Source organism: Bufo bufo, chromosome 6, assembly GCF_905171765.1.
Source record: "Bufo bufo chromosome 6, aBufBuf1.1, whole genome shotgun sequence".
NCBI classification, from domain to species: Eukaryota; Metazoa; Chordata; class Amphibia; order Anura; family Bufonidae; genus Bufo; species Bufo bufo.
Window position 1 is genome coordinate 205,237,206 of NC_053394.1, and position 22,948 is coordinate 205,260,153.

The window sequence follows — 22,948 nt, forward strand, 5'->3', positions numbered from 1 at the left end:
CCCATGTGCCATCCAACGACATCCACAGTGCCCCAAGTGACCTACACAGCATGGGGAGGTTTTAGGAAAGGGTCAAATGTGTGTATGTTTTTTGTTTGTTTTTTCAGGATTTATTGTCCCTTTTAATTTTGGTGCAAATACTTGGTAGACCCTGTAAACCATCTTCCAATACATGTATTATCAGATATTCTGATTTAAATAATGTGTGAACTAGATTCCACCCTTTCTGTATTTTCTTTTTAATATGTAGTTAATGGGATATTTATCTCTATTTCTTTTTCCCTACTACTAAACCATATTCTGTTTAAACTCCTCGGTTCTTTTAGTATAATGTATTATAAATGGAGTGTATATGTATTATGCAATATATTTGTGAAATGGTTTTCACTGACACTATACTTTTCCATTGATAATAGTATAAGATGTCCTTTACAGGTGTTTACATTTTTTGTGATACCCAATAAAATAATATATCTATATATTCCTTTCTTTGAAAGAAAGGGCTTTAGTCTTTCAGATGAAAGTCTCAAACACACCTGACTTTTCATGGTCTGTGATCAGTTGGCTAAAACAATTGTTAAATTTTACCCAACAAACTATCATTTGGTTGAAATCATTCTTTTTCATCAATCTTAGACTAAGGGCTATGGTTACCTTTTAGATTTGCCTTCAATTTAAAGAGGGCCTATCTCCACAAAATGCGGTTCAATCTGAAAGCACCATGTCATAGTTCAGATTAATATATAGCTTTGTGGGATCAGTGACTGACTATCGCTGGATGCACAGTTATACACACAATGCTATCAATCACTGATAACGTCTCCTCCCTGTACCGATGGCTCTTCACAGAAGGTGGGAAAATAAATTTCCCGGTGGGTCCAATAATTAATATAATTTCATTTTCCAGTCCGCCCCTGTTTTAATGAATCTTTTCCCACAAAAATATCAGTCCTTCCAGCTTTTCCTGCTCTATAACATGGCGCTTCCACATTGCACTGCATTTTGTGGTGACAGGTCCTCTTTAATGGTTGTTCTGATATGCTCTCTTGCTTTAAATGTTAAATTTAGAATATTTGCTCATATTTACCTTCTAGCGCACGGGTCAGCAACCTCTTGCACTCCAGCTATGGTGAAACTACAACTCCCAAAATGCTCAATTCACTTCTGTTGGAGTTTTGAAAACAGCCAAGTAAGTGTGCATGCTGGGAGTCGTAGTTTTGACAGCTGGAGTGCTGGAGGTTGCTGTTCTAGTGCATTTTCAAGCAGCTGAGGGATGGACTGCGAACTTAAAGTGGCCCTGGAAAAGAAAACTAAAAGTGACCTCTTGTAGGCGTGTCCAAATTGATGGAAGGCAGGGCCAATATAAGTAGGAGGGTCCAGCTATAGTGCAGCACAAAATATTGCTTGCCCCGCTGCAGCATTAAACTCTTATCACCCTCCAGAGAAACGCAATACAGTTGAATGCAGGAGGACACTTTCTTCTGCCAGACAGGTTCATAAGTACCTGATGCTGCTAGCATTAGTTAATGCTGAGAGTATCCGATTGCTATGTACCTGACCAGCGGCCACGAGGAGGGCATGGGCGTCCCCATTGGCATCAGCGCACCATTAAATTTCCCTGTAGGGTTTATGGCCAGTCTGTCCCTAAAGCTGCCTATTAAGTATACAACCCCAACCCTTTTATTTATTTCTAATAAATATCCTCAAATTTTCAGACTGACGATATCAAGGAGATTGCCAGAAAGGTTCTGGCATTGCCAAAAGTTAACATGAAAAGGCCTCGGATTGTTGTGTTTACCCAAGGACATGAGGACACAATCATGGCAACAGGTATGTTCCTTCCCATATGAGATAAGATGACCATAGAAGTTTGAATAATGCTAATTAAATTCACATTTCCTGATATGTACTGGCAGAAAGTTTAAGGCCCCTTTGACACAAGCGAGTTTTCCGTGCGGATGCAATGCATGATGTGAACGCATTGCACCCGCAATGAATCCTGACTCACTCATTTCAAAGGGTCTGTGTACATGAGCATTTTTTTTTAACTCATCAGCTCTGCGTTACGTGAAAATCGCAGCATGTTCTATATTCTGCGTTTTTCACGCAAGCAACTGCGGGTGCGATGCGTTTTTCACTGATGGTTGCTAAGAGACGTGGTTTGTAAACCTTCAGTTTTTTTATTACGCGCGTGAAAAACGCATCAAAGCGCATTGCACCCGTGCGGAAAAAAATAACGCAATCGCAGACAAAAGGACTGAAATTGCTTGCAAAATGGTTCGAATTTCACTGAACGCACCCTGAGCGTATCTGGACCTAATCCATCACGCTCCGTCACAGTTCTCTTTGACACATGTCATTCCCCACACATTTTATTCTGGCGGTACATACTGCCAGGTATTGGAGTGATCTGTAAATTTGCCATACATTTTAGAAGGTGTCAGCTGACATCTGTCACTCCTGACCATGGTTGTCACGATACCAAAATTTCGATTTGATTTCGATACCACGAAAAAGTATTGCGATACTAGATACCATTCGATACCACTCGAAAAAAATAAAACGCCAAAAAAAGTGTGCATTCTGCATTTTATGGAACGTCCGGCCCATAATAGAACATTTCTTGGGGGGACAAAGTGACTAAAAAAATATCGAATTGCACTTTTTTTTGTTTCTGTTACGGCGTTTACCATATAAGAGATTTTTTAAATATTTTAATAGTTTTAACTTTTTCGGACGTGGCGATATGTAATTTTTTTATTGTTTATATATTTTATATGTAAGATTGGGAAAGGGGTGATTTAAACTTAATATTTTGGTGTTTTTAACTTTTTTTTTTTACTTTTTATTTAACCACTTCATATCCGCCCATAGGATATAAACATCCTTTGGGTGGATGTTTCTCTGAATGGACGTTCTGGAACGTCCATTCAGAGATGGCAGCTGCACACTAATCGTGCAGCTGCCGAGCGGGGGGGCCCACTGTCAGTGACAGCAGGGCACCCCAGAGAGAAGGCAGGGACCGTTCCCAGGTGTCCCTGCTTTCTAGATCGCTGTACACAGCGCTGAATGAGCTATGCGCTTCCTGTCCCCTCCCGGTGGTCATGTGAACGCCGGGAGAGTGCAGGAGCTGTCGGGTCTTCCATAAACCTCGATCAGCCCTGCACTGAGGCTGTACATCGTTGTATTTTGCTGTACAGCCTCTTTTTGTGCTTCATTTCCCCTGTAACTGGGGCTACTATGTCAGCCCTAGTTACAGGAGAAATCAATAGTGAAAAAATATGATAAACACAATAAAAAATAAAATGTAAAAACTCTCCAAAAAAGCCATTTTTGTCACCTAACATCACATAAAGTGAAACACCAAGCGATCAAAAAGGTGTATGCCCCCCAAAATAGTACCAATCAAACCGTCAAAACACAAAAAAACTATGGCTCTCAGAATATGGAGACACTAAAACATCATTTTTTTTGTTTCAAAAATGCTATTATTGTGTAAAAAAATAAATAAGAAAAGTATACATATTGGGTATTGCCACGTTTGGAACGATCTGCGCTATAAAAATGTCACATGACCTAACCGCTCAGGTGAACGCTGTAAAAATAAATATATAAAAACTGCTAGAACAACCAATTTTTTGGTCACCTTGCCCCATAGTGTAATAGTGAATGATCAAAAAAAATCATATGTACCCAAAAATGATACCAATAAAAAACATCAACTCTTTAGACAATCGGCAGAAAAATAAAAAAAAATATAGCATTCAGAAAATAGAGACACAAAAACATAATAAACAGTGCCTAAACAGCCATTTTTCCCTTATGCCCATGACAGCACCCTTGAGAGACCCCCTCCAACCAGGACAGGAAACAGAAACTTTCGTGGAGAGCTCATAAGGAGGAGCATGGACCCAAGACCACCAGTTCCTGTTTCCTGTCCTAGACAGAGGACGGTTCGTGGAGAGTAAAAAAAGGTTTAGGCTGCAGGGCCCCCGAGAGTTGTTTTCAGTAGGGGTTACCTGTTCCGGCGTAAGTCTCCTCTAGGAGCCGCCGGCTGAAGTCTGGTGCTAGCTGCTGGGGTCCGGGTTATGCCGCGCTGCCGCAACTTTGCAGTCCCTGCCGCACTGAGAGGTGCGTCCGGCACGCCGGTCCTTCCTGACAGTGTCCAGGTGGGCCGGTGATCCCTCCTCACTACACGTCACAGGGGGACAAAAACGCGAGATCCGGATCTCGGCTGCAAGACTTCCGGTATTTGGAACGCACGCAGCATGCGTTTCGGAAGTAGGAAGTGGATCTCCTACTTAATGGCCGCAGATGGCTTCAGCAGGACCCGACCGAGGGAATTTTGACCCACAGGAGGCGCACGGTCAGTAGCAGCCCAGCCAGCCTTATAGGAAGCCGGATTTTGGATCCTGGGAATCACTCTATCCCACCGCATCATGGAGGAGGAGAGTGCCCAACGCGCCGATCAGCAGCAGGGTCATGTGAGCAGACCGGTAATCCTGGTGGGGTAAGGGGGATCATTCCCCATCACTTTTCTTCTTTAGTCAGGCTAAATCTCCTTTCCCCTTTTCTTTTTCTTGCCTTTTAGACTATAAAAGAGGGCCCTAGAAAGGCGGTCTCAAAAACCAGAGGGAAGGAATGTGCCGTCTGTAAAAAGAAACTTGCACCCTCTTGGTCAAAAAATGCTATGTCAACGTGGCATTGAGAAGCTTGTGGAGGAGTCCCCATCCCTTCTGCAGAGTATTAGGGAGATGGTGATGACAGAGGTCTCTGATTCCTTGAAAGATTTCAAAAAGAGCTTCCCCTCTGTAGCCTCGAGCTCCCTGGGAACCAGATCAGGATGAAGAATCCACGGGCAGACCACTTTTTTCCCCGGATGATACAGAAGCTTTACTAAAAGCAGTTCGTGCTACCATGAAGGTAGACGAATCCAAAGACCCGAAATCCGTTCAGGATATCATGTTTGGCGACCTCGGGCAGAAAAAAAAAATCTAGAGTTTTTCCCGTAAATGAGAATATAAAAATTTTTAAACAGAAGGAGTGGAAAAAACCTGATAAAAAAAATTTTTGCCCTAAAAATGTGAAAAGGAAGTATCCTTTTGATGAGGCAGACTCAGTTCATTGGGATAGGCCTCCTAAGTTGGTTGCACCTGTTGCAAAGATCTCAAAAAAATCGGCTCTACCGTTTGAGGACTTGGGTACTCTTAAAGACCCTATGGATAAGCGAGCAGAAGTTTACCTAAAAAAGCTTTGGGAGACCTCAGCTCAAGCTTTTAAACCGAATATTGCCGCCACATCCACTGCTAGGTCTCTGAAGTTATAGCTAGAAGAATTAGAATCTCACATTCAGAATAAAACCCTGAGAGATCAATTATTAGCCGTTTTTCCCACTCTACTTAAAGCGGTAGACTTTATTTCTGACGACTCAGCAGATGCATTGAAATTAAATGCTAGGTCAGCTGCACTTTCTAATTCAGCCAGACGAGCTATTTGGCTCAAAGGATGGTCAGAAGACACTAGATCAAAAAATAAGCTTTGCGCAATTCCTTGTCAGGGCGATTATCTTTTTGGGTCCGTCTTAGACGACCTTTTGGATAAGGCTTCAGACAATAAAAAAAGGATTCCCTGTCTCCAGACCCCCCAAGAAACAGCGTTTTTTTTTTCGCAAAAACAAGAAGGATTTCTATAGGGGCCAGAGAAAAGACTTCAGAGCAGACAACAAGAATAGGAAAGGCAAGGGCTTCCTGTTCAGTTCCCAATCTTCCTCAGCCTCTAAACCATCTCAGCAATGACTGTTTCTCTCCCGTGGGTGGCAGACTTTCTCACTTCCTTTACGCTTGGGAAAAAATCTCCTCAAGCCCCTGGATTTTAAGCGTTATAAGAGAAGGGTTTTACCTAGAGTTTGTCTCTCACCCACCGGACAGATTCAAAATTACAAATTTCCTAGGAAATTCGAAAAAAAAAACTAGCTTTACAACAGGAGATTGCATCTTTACTTCGAAAAAATGTTCTAATCCCAGTGCCAGAGGCGGAGAAAGGCAGGGGTTTCTACTCTTCCCTTTTTCTGGTTCCCAAACCAGATGGAATATTCAGAACTATCATAAATCTAAAAGATCTAAATCAGTTCCTCTCTTACAAAAAATTCAGAATGGAGTCGATCCAGTCAGTTTTAAAACATCTTTTCGGGGGCTGTTTCATGGCTACAATAGATATAAGAGATGCATACTATCACATCCCTATTCAGGTAGACTGTCAAAAATTTCTCAGAGTCGCTGTTTTAATAGGTCAAATTCATCACCTACAATATACAGCCCTTCCCTTTGGGATTTCTCAAGCTCCCAGACTTTTCACGAAAGTCATGGCTCATATAAGAGAAAGAGACATTCTAGTGATTCCTTACCTAGACGATCTCTTGGTGGTAGCAGAGTCAGAACTCCTTCTCGAGTTACACCTCAAAAAAGTAGTGCAGATCCTAGAAGATCTCGGCTGGCAAATAAACTGGGAAAAATCACATCTAATACCTTCCCAAGTTCGTGTCTTTCTTGGAATGATTCTGGACTCAAAAAAACTACTCTGTATCCTGCCCCAAGACAAGATTCAGAGATTAATACAGGGAGTTCAGTCTACAAAAAACCCTACTATCAGACAAGCAATGGCGGTCTTAAGCAGAATGACTTCCACTATACCAGCGGTCAGCTGGAGCCATCTTCACTCCAGACCCCTGCAGTGGCAAATCCTGAAGGAATGGCAGGGTACCCTCCGCCCATTAGATACACCCCTCACACTCACCCCCCAGGTGATTCAGTCTTTTCGCTGGTGGCTGAATCCTGTAAACCTGTCCCAGGGGCTCCCTTGGAACCAACAGAATTTTGTTACCCTTACCACCGACGCAAGTCCTTCCGGCTGGGGGGCCTGTTGCCAAGGGTACCTAAGGCAAGGCGTTTGGAAAAGAGAGAGTCTAGACTCTCAAAACATGAGCGAACCGAGAGCGGTTTTTCTCGCCTTTAAAAGAGTTTCTTCCTCTACTTCAGGGAAAAGCTATAAAAGTTTTTTTGGACAACGCCACAGTTGTCTCCTATTTGAACAGACAAGGAGGAACCAAATCAGAAAATCTTATGCAGTTGGCAGCAGACATCTTTTCCCTTATAATTCCTTGTGTTCCGTCCCTTATGGCATCTAAAGGGTACGGAAAACAAGGTGGCAGATTTCTTAACCCCTTAAGGACTCAGGGCGTACCGGTACGTCCTAACTTGAAATCGGCATTCCGGCGCCCCAGGGGTTAATCGGAACGGGATTTCGGCTGAAATCATTCAGCCGGCATCCCGTAACAATGCAGGGGGGGGTCATTTGACCCCCCCGCATCGACGATCGCAGAAAACCGCAGGTCAATTCAGACCTGCGGTTTTCTGCGTTTCCGGTCCATTCGGGTGTCCTGTGAAAAAAAAAACACTTTTATTTCCAAACTTTCTTTGATCCATCCATCAGACCCCAGATCCCCCCCTGCCACTTTCACCCCCACCACCAGACCCCCACCCCACCCCCCTTCCCCACCACCAGCCCCCCCCCCCGACCACCAACCCCCTTACTACCACTTTTTTTTTTTCTGCGTGCGCTGACTGGCCGGCACTTTTTAGCGTCCGTCCAGTGTTAGCGCATCGCCCGCCCCACCACCCCACCGACCGCTGATCAGCGTTGTACCGCTGATCAGCAAGTTTGAACTTTTTTTTTCCTAACACTTGCCCTTTCTTTTTTTGCCTTTTTTAGTACGCGAACACCCGTTGCCCCCACACACACGCACATATAATAAAGGTTTCCACACACGCACACATACACGCACACACACCCATGGCCCGCCGGATGTTCTCGGCCGAGGAGGCATACGCCCAGATTGCCTCCGACTCTGAGAGCCCCAGTGAGGATGAGGATGACCCCACGTTCCTTTTATCATCCGCATCCTCCTCATCATCATCTGATGACGATGAGCCACCAAGGCAGCGGAGACGCCGCCAGGCGGAGCCAGGGGCCCCACATGCTAGGGATCCTGTGGCCCACCCTAGTACGAGCCGCCCTGGGGTTCGTACTGCTTTCCCGGCCCACCAAATAAGTCCACCGGAGCCCCCTGCCGATGAACTTAGCTGGTGTCCCCCAGTGGACTTTGAGCCTGAGATTCCGGATTTTGCTGGCAATCCTGGAATCCAGATTCCCACAGTGGGGTTTACTGAAATAGACTATTTTAGTTTTTTTTTCAGTAACCCACTGGTGAATCTGATGGTGGAGCAGACGAATCTGTACGCCCAACAGTTCGTCGCTCAAAACCCAGGCTCATTTTTGGCTAGACCCGGTGGCTGGACGCCGGTCAGTGCAGCCGAGATGAGGACATTTTGGGGCCTCGTGCTGCATATGGGTCTAGTCCAAAAACCCAGTGTCAGGCAATACTGGAGTGGGGACGTCCTATACCAGACCCCACTGTACAGTATGGTCATGACACGTCCCCGGTTTGAGGCCATCCGGAAATGTCTGCATTATTCCGATAATGCAGCATGTCCCCCCCGAAGTGATCCTGCCTATGACCGGCTGTACAAGATACGGCCGGTCATCGATCACTTTGGGGCCACATTTCAGCAGGCCTACGTACCTGGAAGGGAGGTGATGAGTCTCTCGTTGCGTTCAAGGGGAGACTCAGTTTCCGCCAATATATTCCCACAAAGCGGGCGAGGTATGGCGTGAAGCTATACAAAATTTGTGAGAGTACCTCAGGGTACACTTACAAATTTCGTGTGTACGAGGGGCGAGATTCCCGGATTCAACCCCCAGAATGTCCCCCCACTCTGGGTGTTACCGGGAAACTCGTGTGGGACCTTATGTACCCACTGCTGGATAAGGGTTACCACTTGTACGTGGACAACTTTTATACCAGCATTCCCTTGTTCAGGTCCCTTGCCGCCAGATCCACGTTCGCTTGTGGGACCGTGCGGAAAAATCAACGCGGCCTCCCTGCCTACCCCCTCCAGGTACCTATCCCCAGGGGTGAGACCCGTGCACTTACCAGTGGAAACCTGTTGCTGGTCAGGTATAAGGACAAGAGGGATGTCCTTATGCTGTCCACAATCCACGGTAACAGCACCACCCCTGTCCCTGTGCGAGGTACCGCGGCAACGGTCCTCAAGCCCGATTGTATCGTCGCCTACAATCGGTATATGGGAGGAGTTGATCTCTCGGATCAAGTCCTCAAGCCATATAACGCCATGCTCAAAACCCGGGCATGGTACAAAAAAGTTGCGGTCTACTTGGTGCAGGTTGCCATGTACAACTCTTTTGTACTATCCCTAAGCGCTGGCAGCACAGGGACATTCCTCCAATTCTATGAGGCAGTCCTCAAGGACCTGATCTTTTCGGACCGGGAAAGAGCAGGCCGGAGTACCTCGGGAATTGGAGGCGCCCGGATCGTCCCTGGCCAACACTTTCCAGGTGGGGTCCCCCATACTGGAAAGAAGGGACAAACCCAAAAAAGTGGAGAGTGTGTCGCAGGAGGGGGATACGGAAGGACACCACCACTCAGTGCGACACTTGCCCCGATCATCCGGGCCTCTGCGTTATCGATTGCTTCAGGGAGTATCACACTTCCATGGAGTACTAAATTTTTATAATCCCCAACAGTCCACTAGAGAACATAAAAAACTATGGCTCTCAGACTTTGGAGACACGGAAACATTTTTTTTTTCCCCAAAAAATATTAGTTTTAGTGCAGGCATCCTCAAACTGCGGCCCTCCAGATGTTGTAAAACTATAACTCCCAGCATGCCCAGACAACCTACAGCCATCAGCAGGGCATGGTGGGAATTGTAGTTTTACAACATCTGGAGGGCCGCAGTTTTTAGGATGCCTGCTTAGTGTCTCCAAAGTCTGAGAACCATACATATTGGGCGTCGTCGCTATAAAAATAACTTTTGCCCAAACGCCTCGGATGAACGGTGTTAAAAATATAAAATAAAAACGGTGCCAAAACACCCATTTTTGGGCAAAATTTCCATTTGAATCCTTTTTGCCGGTAATAAAGCAAGGGTTAACCGCCAAACAAAACTCAATATTTATGGCCCTGATTCTGTAGTTTGCAGAAACACCCCATATGTGGTCGTAAATGGCTATATAGCTGCACGGCAGGGCATAGAACGAAGGGAACTCCATATGGTTTCTAGAAGGCAGATTTTGATGGACAGTTTTTTTTTTTTGACACCATGTCCCATTAGAAGCCCCCCCTGATGTAGCCTAGACTAGAAACTCCAAAAAAGTGACCCCATCTAAGAAACTACACCCCTCAAGGTATTCAAAAGTTACTTTACAAACTATGTTAACCCTTTAGGTGTTCCACAAAACTAAATAGCGAATGTAGAAACAATTTTAGAATTTTTTTTTTGTTACATTGCCTCAAAAAAGAGTAATATAGAGCAACCAAAAATCATATTTACCCCTAAAATAGTCCCAAAACAACAACCACCTTATCCCGTAGTTTCCTAGATGGGGTCACTTTTGTGGAGTTTCTACTCTAGGGGTGCATCAGGGGGCTTGAAAGGGTACATGGTGTAAATAAACCAGTCCAGCAAAATCTGCCTTCCAAAAACCATATGACGTTCCCCTTCTTCTATGTCCTGCCGTTTAGCCAAATAGTAGTTTACGACCACATATGGGGTGTTTCTGCAAACTACAGCATCGGGGCAACCCATTTTGAGTTTTGTTTGGCAGTTAACCCTTGTTTTACTCCTGGAAAAAATTGATTATATAGGAAAATTTTCCAAAAAATAGAAATTTCAAAATTGTTTCTCCATCTGCCATCAACTCTTGTGGAACACCTAAAGGGTTAACAAAGTTTGTAAACCCAGTTTTGAATACCTTGAGGGGTGTACTTTCTTAGATGGAGTCACTTTTTTGAAATTTCTATTCTAGGGGTGCAACAGGGGGCTTCAAATGGGACATGGTATAAACAAAACCAGTCCTGCAAAATCTGCCTTCCAAAACCCATATGGTGTTCCCCTCCTTCTTCTGTGTGCTCCCGTTCGGCCAAACAGTAGTTTACGACCAGATATGGGGTGTTTCTGCAAACTACAGAATCGGGGCAACCCATTTTGAGTTTTGTTTGGCAGTTAACCCTTGTTTTACTCCTGGAAAAAATTGATTATATTGGAAAATTTTCAAAAAAATAGAAATTTCAAAATTGTTTTTCCATCTGCCATCAACTCTTGTGGAACACCTAAAGGGTTAACAAAGTTTGTAAACCCAGTTTTGAATACCTTGAGGGGTGTACTTTCTTAGATGGAGTCACTTTTTTGAAATTTCTATTCTAGGGGTGCAACAGGGGGCTTCAAATGGGACATGGTATAAACAAAACCAGTCCTGCAAAATCTGCCTTCCAAAACCCATATGGTGTTCCCCTCCTTCTATGTGCTCCCGTTTGGCCAAACAGTAGTTTACGACCACATATGGGGTGTTTCTGCAAACTACAGAATCGGGGCAACCCATTTTGAGTTTTGTTAGGCAGTTAACCCTTGTTTTACTACTGGAAAAAATTGATTATATTGGAAAATTTTCCAAAAAATATAAATTTCAAAATTGTTTCTCCATCTGCCATTAACTCTTGTGGAAGACCTAAAGGGTTAATAAAGTTTGAAAAAACAGTTTTGAATACCTTGAGGGGTGTAGTTTCTAGAATGGGGTCATTTTTGGGAGGTTTCTATTATCTAAGCCTCACAATATGACTTCAAACCTGAACTGGTCCATAAAAAGTGGGATTTTTAAGATTTCTGAAAATTTCAAAATTTGCTTCTAAACTTCTAAGCCTTGTAACATCCCCAAAAAATAAAATATCATTCCCAAAATGCTACAAACATGAAGTAGACATATGGGGAATGTAAAGTCATCACAATTTTTGGGGGTATTACTATGTATTACAGAGGTAGAGAAACTGAAACTTTGAAATTTGCTAATTTTTCAAAATTTTCGGTAAAAATTGTATTTTTTTATGCAAAAAAATTAACTTTTTTGACCCAATTTTAGCAGTGTCATGAAGTACAATATGTGACGAAAAAACTATCTCAGAACGGCCTGGGTAAGTCAAAGCGTTTTAAAGTTATCAGCACTTAAAGTGACAGTGGTCAGATTTGCAAAAAATGGCCAAGTCCTTAAGGTGAAATAGGGCCGAGTCCTTAAGGGGTTAAGCAGAAACACACTAGACCAGGGGGAATGGTGTCTGAATCAAATGGTCTTCGATCAAATAATTCAACTTTGGGGTCGCCCTCATCTGGACTTATTTGCTACCAGAGAAAACAGAAAGTGTTGTCTTTTCTTTTCCCTCAGCGCGAGAGATTCACCAACAGGGATAGATGCCTTCTCCCTTCATTGGCCGAACCAGCTCCTCTACGCCTTTCCTCCGTTGAGACTTTTTCCAAGATTCCTACAAAAGTTGAGACAAGAACGAACGACAGTGATCCTAATTGCTCCATTCTGGCCCAGAAGAACCTGGTTCACCTGGTTGAGGAAGCTATCCTTGACAGACCCTTGGATTATCCCGGAGAGGCAAGATCTTCTGTCTCAAGGACCTGTCAACCATCCAAGTGTGAGGCAGTTACACTTAACAGCATGGCTCTTGAGGGGGAAATCCTAGAAAGTAGAGGACTCTCCAAGAAAGTAGTTTCCACTTTGCTATCCTGCAGAAAGGACATCACATCTTCCATTTATCTCAGAATTTGGAACACCTTCCAGAAGTTTGCCAAGGATTCGGTGAATCTTTTAAATCCCCCGCCTATGTGTAAGATCTTAGATTTTCTGCAAGCCGGTCATGAAAAGAATCTGAGGCCGAGTACTCTTAGAGCGGATACCTGTACCTTAAGTGCATTCTTTGATTCCCCCATCGCTAACCACCCCTGGGTCCGAAGATTTTTTAAAGCCATCAGCAGACTTAGACCTATATCTGGTCCTTCAGTTCCCCCCTGGGACCTCAACTTGGTCCTCACTAGCCTCACGGAGCCTCCTTTTGAGCCACTAAAAGAATTACCCATAAAAGTCGTCCTTCAAAACCACTTTTCTTGTGGCAATTACCTCAGCCAGGAGGGTCGGTGAAATTTCGGCTTTTTCTACTTCGCCACCTTACACTAACATCCTAGATGACAGGGTGCTCATTAAGCCAGACCCTTCCTTCTTACCGAAAGTGGTTTCTGTGTTTCATAGAACACAGGACATTATCCTTTCTTCCCTGTGTCAAAATCCGAGGAATGAAAAAGAGGAAAAGCTCCATTGCTTGGATGTAAAAAGATGCCTATCTCATTACCTGGAGGTTACTAGTCAGTGGAGGAAAACCTCAAAGCTGTTCATCCAATTTAGTGGGAAAAATAACGGTCTCCCAGCCTCTACTAAAACCCTTTCCAGATGGATTGTGAGCACCATTATTTTGGCCTATTCTTCAGCTGGAAAGACTCCCCCGGGGGGTTTTGGTGCTCATTCCACAAGATCAGTTTCCACCACTTGGGCAGAAAGGGCCGACGCTACCTTAGAACAGATTTGTAGAGCTGCCACATGGCAGTCACCCTGCACCTTCTTTCGTCACTACAGATTAGACCTAGGCGCCAGAGAACAACTAGTTTTCGGTAGGAAAGTCCTCCAGGCAGTAGTCCCCCCCCTAAAAAAAAGGGATTTCTATTCTAGTCGTCTCTCAAGGGTGCTGTCATGGGCGTAAGGGAAATTTAAGATTACACTTACCGGTAATCACTTTTCCATAAGCCCATGACAGCACCCGGGTTTATTCCCACCCTATATGGAGATAATATTAATTTCCCCAAAAAATTATAATTATATATATATAATATATATATATATATATATATATATATATATATATATTATACACATATGTTAATATGGTCATATTTATGTATAAAATAAAAATTAAAAATAATATATAAAAAAATAATATAAAATATATATAAAATGTGTAAGAGTGTGTTCTAGGACAAGTTCTTGCGGTTAACTGGTGTTCTTGGGGCCATGCTCCTCCTTATGAGCTCTCCACGAAAGTTCCTGTTTCCTGTCCTGGATGGAGGCGGTCTCTCAAGGGTGCTGTCATGGGCTTATGGAAAAGTGATTATTGGTAAGTGTAATCTTAAATTTTTGTTACCTTGCCTCACAAAAAACTTAATATAGAGCAATAAAAAAATCATATGTACCCCAAAATAGTACCAATAAAGCTGGCACCTTATCCCCTAGTTTCCAAAATGGGGTCGCTTTTTGGGAGTTTCTACTGTAAGGCTGCATCAGGGGTGCTTCAAATGAGACATGGCATCTAAAAACCAGTTCACTAAAATCCGTACTGTGCTTCTTCTGCGCCCTGCCGTGTGCCCTTACATCAGTTTACGACCAAATGTCGGGTGTTTCTGTAAACCGCAGAATCGGGGTAATAAATATTGAGTTTTGTTTGGCTGTTAACCCTCGAGGTGTTCATGAGCTCCTGACTCTCCCTGCTGCTGATTGACAGTTATTTTCCTTATGAATCATCAGCAGGTGGGCAGGGGAGTGGCTATTGCTCTGACTTAAAAAAAAAAAAACGCTGGCCTCACTGACGTTGCTAGGGCTGGTGTCACCCGGTGTGGTAGAAAATGGTGTCACCCGCCATAGGGGGCATCCGTTAGCTCAGCAGACCCCCCCGCCCTAGCAGTCAGAGCCTGGTCTCGGGAGGGGCACTTCCAGATTATTTTCTGTCCGCCGCCACAAAACAATGGTGCTTATAGAACAGACTACACAGTGTAGAGGTATACTGTATATTGTGTGGCACAGTGTAGAGGTATACTGTACATTGTGTGGCACAGTGTAGAGGTATACTGTACATTGTGTGGCACAGTGTAGAGGTATACTGTACATTGTGTGGCACAGTGTAGAGGTATACTGTATATTGTGTGGCACAGTGTAGAGGGATACTGTATATTGTGTGGCACAGTGTAGAGGGATACTGTACATTGTGTGGCACAGTGTAGAGGTATACTGTATATTGTGTGGCACAGTGTAGAGGGATACTGTATATTGTGGGGCACAGTGTAGCGGTATACTGTGTATTGTGTGGCACAGTGTTTGCTATATGTGTATAACATAAACATACTACATATGAAAACTTACAATTACTTGGCTTGACCCTTGGGGATCTCGGACACCACTTCCACACTTTGGCCAGGGGCTCGGCGGAGCTGATGTTGAGTTTTATCCTAATGAGAGAGATTTCATAATAAGGATTTGGAGAAGGGGCAGAGGGATAGCAGAGCAGGGAGAGGCTGGTGCTGCTACTAGGGGGTCATACCATGTGGGAGTAATAAAGCGCACCATTATGCCCCCACCCCAGTAGAAATAATTCTCCTTTTAATGTGACAGTGCAAAAAATACCCCCTTGTAATGCCCCCAGTTGAGCTAATGTCCCCATAGTGCCCCCATAATGTCCCAGTATAAAATACCCCTATATAGTGCCCCCAGTAAATTCCCCCATAGTGCTCCTCTCCCCCCTTCCTCCTAGTGCCCCCCATAATGTACCAGTATAAAATGCCCCATATATAGTGCCCCAGTAGATGCCCTCAGTGTCCGGCCTCTGATAGGCTGCCGGCCTAGTGTCCCCCATAATGCCCCCCAATAATGTGCCAGTAAGTGTCCCCATAGATGCCCCCCCATCATGTGCCAGTATCAAGTGCGTCTCTCCTCCCCCCCCTCCCCACATGTCCCAGTATCATAGTGCCATCTCCCCCCCCCCCAATGTGCCAGTATCAAGTGCCTCTCTCCTTCCCACCCCCATGTGCCAGTATCATAGTGCCAAACCCCCCCATGTGCCAGTATCAAGTGCCTCTCTTCCCCCCATGTCCCAGTATCATAGTGCCAAACCCACCCATGTGCCAGTATCAAGTGCCAACCCCCCCCCCCCCCCACATGCCAGTATCAAGTGCCTCTCTCCCCCCCCCCCCCCCCCCCCAATGTCCCAGTATCATAGTGCCTCCCGCTCCCCCCCCCCCCCCCCCCCCCATGGCAGTAACAGTCAGGTGTTAAAAAAAACAAAAAAATATATATACTTACATTCATGTCAGCGATGCGATGCAGCCTCTTCCTGTGTCCCGCCCTGTATGTCCATATATGGAGTCAGTGCTTGTGTATTCTAATTTAGCCTGTATTTCAGAAAAGTTTCTGCTGGGATTCGAACCCACGACCTTCTGTATCAGAGGCAAAGCACCTAACCACACAGCCATAAGTGCTGTATTGCCTCTGACTGAAAAAATATGAGACTTCTACTGTTATAGCTGGCTAAGTGTACATCTATACACATGACAGCTGCCCTAACACACCCAGCACTGCTATATCTCTATATGACAGCTTTCCCAGCACACACAGCTCTGCTATATCTCTATGATAGCTGCCCCAGCACACCCAGCTCTGCTACATCTAATACACATGACAGCTGCACCAGCACACTCAGCTCTACTATATCTCTATATATGACAGCTGCCCCAGCTCTGCTACATCTATACACATGACTGCTGCCCTAACACACCCAGCACTGCTATATCTCTATCACAGCTGTCCCAGCACACTCAGCTCTGCTATATCTCTATATATGACAGCTGCCCCAGCACACCCAGCTCTGCTACATCTAATACACATGACAGCTGCACCAGCACACTCAGCTCTACTATATATCTATATATGACAGCTGCCCCAGCACACCCAGCTCTGCTACATCTATATATCTCTAAGTATTAAATAGATATATAGAGATATAGCAGAGCTGAGTGTGCTGGGGCAGCTGTCATGTGTATAGATGTAGTAGAGCTGGGTGTGTTTGGGCAGCTGTCATGTGTATAGATGTAGCAGAGCTGGGTTTGCTGGGGCAGCTGTTATATATAGAGATATAGTAGAGCTGAGTGTGCTGGCGCAGCTGTCATGTGTATTAGATGTAGCAGAGCTGGGTGTGCTGGGGCAGCTATCATATATAGAGATATAGCAGAGCTGAGTGTGCTGGGACAGCTGTCATATAGAGATATAGCAGTGTTGGGGCAGCTGTCATGTGTATAGATGTACACTTATCCAGCTATAACAGTAGAAGTCTCATAGTCAGTCAGTGGCAAGGCAGCTTTTATGGCTGTGTGGGTAAGTGCTTTGCCTCTGATACAGAAGGTCGTCGGTTCGAATCCCAGACACATCTCTCCCTCTCCTGAGGACGGCAATACTATGCCTGGGATTCGTAAATGCCGGCCCTGCTGGTGTCACCCCCATCAATGGTGTCACCCGCTGCGGCCCGCACCTTCCTTGCAACGCCACTGCGTCACGCTGGACTCAAATCAGTTCATATTTCTGTGTATATTATGAGGTAACCATCTGTCACACCACTAAGGTACTTTTTAGTAGTTAATGATTGTATATAATTAGATTATAATCAAATATCCACATGACAGGTTCCCTTTAAATAGTAGTGAGGCTCACAGCGGCTCAATGGCACTGTTGCCTTGAAGCGCTAGGTTCATGGGTTCAGATATGACAAATCTGGTTTCTTCCAGGTAATCTGGTAAATTGGTATTCAATGAAATATCCCCAACTTCAACTAGGGTCTGAGTGCCTATCTGCCAGCTACTGACTCCACTGCTCCATAACTATCCCTGTGTTATGAAAGTGCATTTCAAATGATTGTTGTTGTTCTTGAGTTTACAGTCTTTATTGCCACACAAAGATAATATTCTAATCTCCTGTTCCGTCTTACGGTGGATTCACATGAACCAATGTGATCCAGATTATCCGGAACGACTGTGCCTGTGAACGCTCGTTACCGATAATCTGGCCATCTACCTGTGCCACCAATCGCCCAATGAACCAGCAAAACGATAGTTCTTCGGGCGATCCTGTCGTTCATGCAGGCACCACCGATCTTGGCTTCTGGGTAGCAGATCGCATGGTCTAAACAGCGATCTTTTGGTCTGTTTTTCGGTGGAACAAGACTGCTGGAGTTCACGGTGTCTGGCATAGCCGCATACCACCGTGCACCGACAGATCTCAGTTCACTATAGTGGGATCCTGACTCTTTCCGGCATATATTCCTGCTTTGTGCCAAACAAAAAAATGCTGCCTGTAGTATTTTTTTTATCCTGCCAAAATCTAGCATAACGCCAGATACAGTGAACCCTGGCAGTCTGTTCCTCTGCCGGTACAAACTGCTGGAGTTCACAACATAAATGTGAACCCAGCCTTAAAGTGGTTCTCCAAGAGTATAAAATGTCCCCACATGTGCCTGGCACCCCACATGGAATATACTTACCTCGGTCCCTGCTCCGCTCCTGGTCCCTGCACCACCGCTGCTTCTTCTCTCTGCACATGGATGAAAACATCTGGGGGAGGGGGCAGCCAATGGCAACCAGCGACGGACCTCCCTAGCGTCACCATATTCCATATGGGGTGCCCGGCACATGAGGGGACATTTTATACTCTTGTACAACCCCTTTAAAAGGGTTTCCATATCTGATGAGCTGAGATACAGCACAAGGCACAGTTCTGGATGTGTAAAGTTCAGTCTGCTGAGCACTGGGTTTCCGAGCACATAAATGGTAAGGTCTCAACTGCTAATCATCTCTCGTAATTCAATATAATTTCTAATCTCATTAAAGGGAGTCTGTCACCACCATATGGCCATACACAGTGCTTACATTGTCCTATAGCACACCTATACATGAATGTTATGGTACCTTTGTTAGTTTCCCCGCCCCAGCCTCTGCCCGCCCTCCTATTCCCTTGCGTCATCCTTCGGTCCGGCCGAGATCCCGCTCCTGTGCACTACCTCGCCGGGCCTGATCATGTGCACTGGGATGCCCATTGTGGGCATGGCATCGCTTTAACTACTGCGCATGGGCCGGCAAACGCCACATTGCTGCTGGTTTCGCCCCGTTCGCCGGAGCATGCGCAGTAGTTAAAGCAATGCCGTGCCAACAATGGGCATCGCAGTGTGCATGCCCCGGCGAGGCAGTGCACAGGTGCAGGATTTTGGCCGGACCAAAGGATGATGCAAGGGAATAGGAGGGAGGGCAGAGGCTGGGGCAGGGAAACGATGAAAAAAGGCAGAGCAGCCTGGGCTCCAATACAGTGAACGCCGCCCCTGGGCACTTGCGAGGGCTCATTTGCATATGAATAAAAGTTTTTTTTTCCAGCCTCTGCATGTGTAAAGAAAAAGACAAAGGTACATAGGTGTGCTATAGGACAATGTAAGCACTGTATATGGCCATATGGAGGTGACAGACTCCCTTTTAACAATAGCTTATTTACATGAACAAATGATTGGCAGATGGGATTGAAATTAACCTGATCAACCGATAAATCCTGCTCGTAATTCCACCTTCATAATTTTAGACAGGTTAGGCTACTTTCACACTAGTGTTTTAGTTTTCCAGTATTGAGATCCGTCATAGCGTCTCAATACCAGAAAAAAAAAACGCTTGGGGACACAACTGAACAGAACGGAATGCTCCAAAATGCATTCCGTTCCGTTTAGTTGCGTTCCCATACCCGAGAGAAAACCGCAACATGTAGTTTGCTTTTCGTGCTGGAATGCGGAGCAAGACTAATCTGGTATGTCAGTTGGGATGGATGAGTTTTCTCTGACACAATCTGCCACAATAGAAAACTGATGCGTCCTCCACTGACTTTCAATGGAGTTCATGACTGATCCGTCTTGGCTATGTTAGAGATAATACAACCGGATATGTTCATAACGGATGTAGATGGTTGTATTATCAGTAAGGGACGCAAATGGATGCATTTGCAGATCTGTCTGACAAATGCATTGCAATACCGGATCCGTCTTTCCGGTTGTCATATTATTATTTTTTTCTCATTTTTAAAGGTCTGCGCATGCGCAGATTGGGAAACCGGAACACTTAGTACCGGATCCAGCATTAATACAAGTGTTCAGTTTTTTTGGCCGGAGAGAAAACTGCAGCATGCTGCGGTATTTTCACTGGCCAAAAAAGGTAAGAGGGACTGAACTGATGCATACCGAATGGAATGCTCTCCATTCAGAATGCATTAGGATAAAACTGATCAGTTTTTTCCGGTATTGAGGCCCTGTGACGGAACTCAATACCGGAAAAGAAAAACGCTAGTGTGAAAGTACCTTAACGGAAGCGTTTTTTCTGAACCCTGCCAGATCCAGTAAAAAAGCTAGTGTGAAAGTAGCCTTAGTTTGCTTTAATGAATTTACTAGGTCCTGCTGCTAGACTTGTATTAATAAGGTGATAATACTTTCTCTGCTGCTTCTCAAGACGTGTCTGGTAAATTTGTTTCAAGGGAAAATTACACGTTTTCTGCCCATGCCATGAGCATTAGAACATAATCATGTAACAACATTGATCTCATGGGAGGTTAAGAGTTACTCCATCTAATTTGAAATTACTTGCCTGTTCTTTGATAATTAATTGCAAGGAACTGGCATCTTTTATGGCATGAGATAATTAGAACCTTAATTGCTTCTGTAAACGTCTGTCTGGGATTCCCCATGCATATAATTACATGCACGTTTTTTGTATGCATTATTTGGGGTAATTAATGATTGCTGAAAATCAAGCCTCAGTTAAAAGTGGAGCATTTTCATATTTAGACTGTTTCATAGATTGCTTTATACAGGTATACATGTGAAATAATTATTGGCCTAAAAATTGAAATGTACTTTCATAAAATCCAATTTGTTTGTCTTGGATTCAGATGCATGTTAATACTGTAGGGCCCGATGAAGGCGAGTGGTTTCTAGATAACTCCTACCTTGGAGGAAATAAGACGTAAGGAAAAATCGAACTTTGTAGATTCATAAGGTGTTCACATTAGATATTTGTCAGCAGTTGGCCTCATGCACACGACAGTTGTGTGTTTTGCGGTCCGCAATTTGCGGAACGGCACGGATAGCCATTAATATAACTGTCTATTCTTGTCCGCAAAACGGACAAGAATTGGACAGGTTATATATTTTTTTGCGCACCACGGAGCGGAGCAACAGATGCGCAAAGCACACGGAGTGCTGCCCGCATCTTTTGCGGCCCCATTGAAGTAAATGGGTCCGCATCCAAGCCGGCTGGTTTGATCCTTGCTATGGGGCCCTTACTTCTCTATATATGACACTGATCAAGAGTTAGGCCCCTTTAACCATGAGCAAGTGTCACGCTCCAGATTCTCAGTGTGAGTATGCAACAGCGCCCGTCCTGCCCTTCTAGCACTCCCTGGGTAGCATAGCATTATATTGATTTATGACGCTATATAACCCTTAAACTTCTGGAATGTATTTGATAACACTGACATAATGCTGTCAGTATTATCCAATACATTGCTAAACCGTAAGGGTTACAAAGCATCATAAATCAATATAATGCTATCCGACCCCGGCAGTGCTCAGGAGTTAAGGACGGGTGCTCTTCCTGACACACACTGCTAGTCCGATGCATGGGACTCGTTCGTGTGAAAAGAGCCTTAGTTCATTAGAAAGTAGGACTGCCCACATGACTACTCAGCAAAGAAAGAAAAGAGGTTTAAATGAATAAAATACAAGTATAACTTGTCTTTTATTTATTTAAACCTCCTTTATGCATAAAAAGTCCCCAGGGGTGAACAACCCCTTTTAAAAATCGAAAAATTAACCCTGCAACCCCTTTTAAAGAGTTACTTAAAGTAGCACTCACTGCTATGGTACTCTCAAAAATAGCCCAGGCAAGCATGCGCGTCTATTTTTGAAAATCCCTTAGTGGTGAATGGAGAGCAAGCCACGCAAGCATTGCCACTTCTCCCTTTACCCGCTATGGGACTGTCAGAAATAGCTGAGCCAGCAATCTATTTTTGGAGCGTCCATAACTGTGAATGGATTTGGTCCCATTGTGTAGATGGGAGAAGATTCCAAGGAGTAAATTTATCAGTTTATTTTTATAATCTGAAAGGGGGCAAGAAATTATAACTAATAAGACAGTTGTATATGTAGAAATATTTGTTTATTAAGCTGCTCATATATTAGCTTGCTTTTGGAGTAACCCTTAGCATGGCCCCCAGGTAATCATGTGTTTGTTACAGATGCTGTTAAGAAGTATTTTTTTATTTTATTTTTTTATTATCTGTTATATAAGAAACCTATACAAAATCAGACCATCCAAAGGTCCATATTACAATAATCAACCATATAATAACATTTTACCCCAAATACCCACCCCCCACCCTTTGGAGAAAGAGAGAGGAGAAAAAACAAAAACACATCTGGCCCTAGTTCAACCATTTTTCCCATATCTTGTCAGTTCTTTCAGCTCTATCACTATATCTCTCGGACACCCGTTCCAGTTTAATCAAAATAACAACTGCTTCTTGCCACTGTCCCACTGTGGAGGAATCTTCATTTACCCATTTCCGCAGTATGAGAAGTCTAGCTTAAAATAGTACTTTGCCTAAAACCAATCGTATCTCTTTATTTAGTTTAAGATGTTCTGTAGCCCCTAGAATACAAACTACTGGGTCTTCAAAAACGTGAACACCCATAAATACTGATATAATCTCTACAATCTCTTTCCAATACCTAAAAAGTTTAGGACATCTCCAAAAACAATGTATAAGATCCGCCTTCTCACCCTTACATTTTGGGCACTTATCCGAAGTTCTTACCCCCATTTTATTTAACGCCCATGGAGCTCTATGTAACCTGTGAACTATAAAAAACTGAGATTTTATGTGAGGCCCTTTCCGACACCATAATATAACTTCTAAGGGCATCATTCCATTTTTCTTCCGTAAAAGACGGGAGCTTTTTTCCATACCATCAAAATCCCATATCTTATTGCTGTTCCTCTTTTTTTCTCCTCCATTGGTAAATTTATCTATTCTATTTGATTGTTCCTTTCTATATTTATCTGAATTCACCGGTATCCTCACAGCA

General features: G+C 44.2%; 1 protein-coding gene across 2 annotated transcripts in view; it reads left to right on the forward strand.

Annotated features, from left to right (window-relative positions):
* The window catches only part of ADK (adenosine kinase), a 448,015-nt gene that overhangs the window by 392,898 nt on the left and 32,169 nt on the right, over nt 1-22,948 (forward strand). For both annotated transcript variants that reach the window (XM_040434741.1, XM_040434742.1), the window contains exon 9: nt 1,716-1,830. In XM_040434741.1, the coding sequence (XP_040290675.1) occupies nt 1,716-1,830 (115 nt within the window). The remainder of the gene's footprint in view (nt 1-1,715; nt 1,831-22,948) is intronic.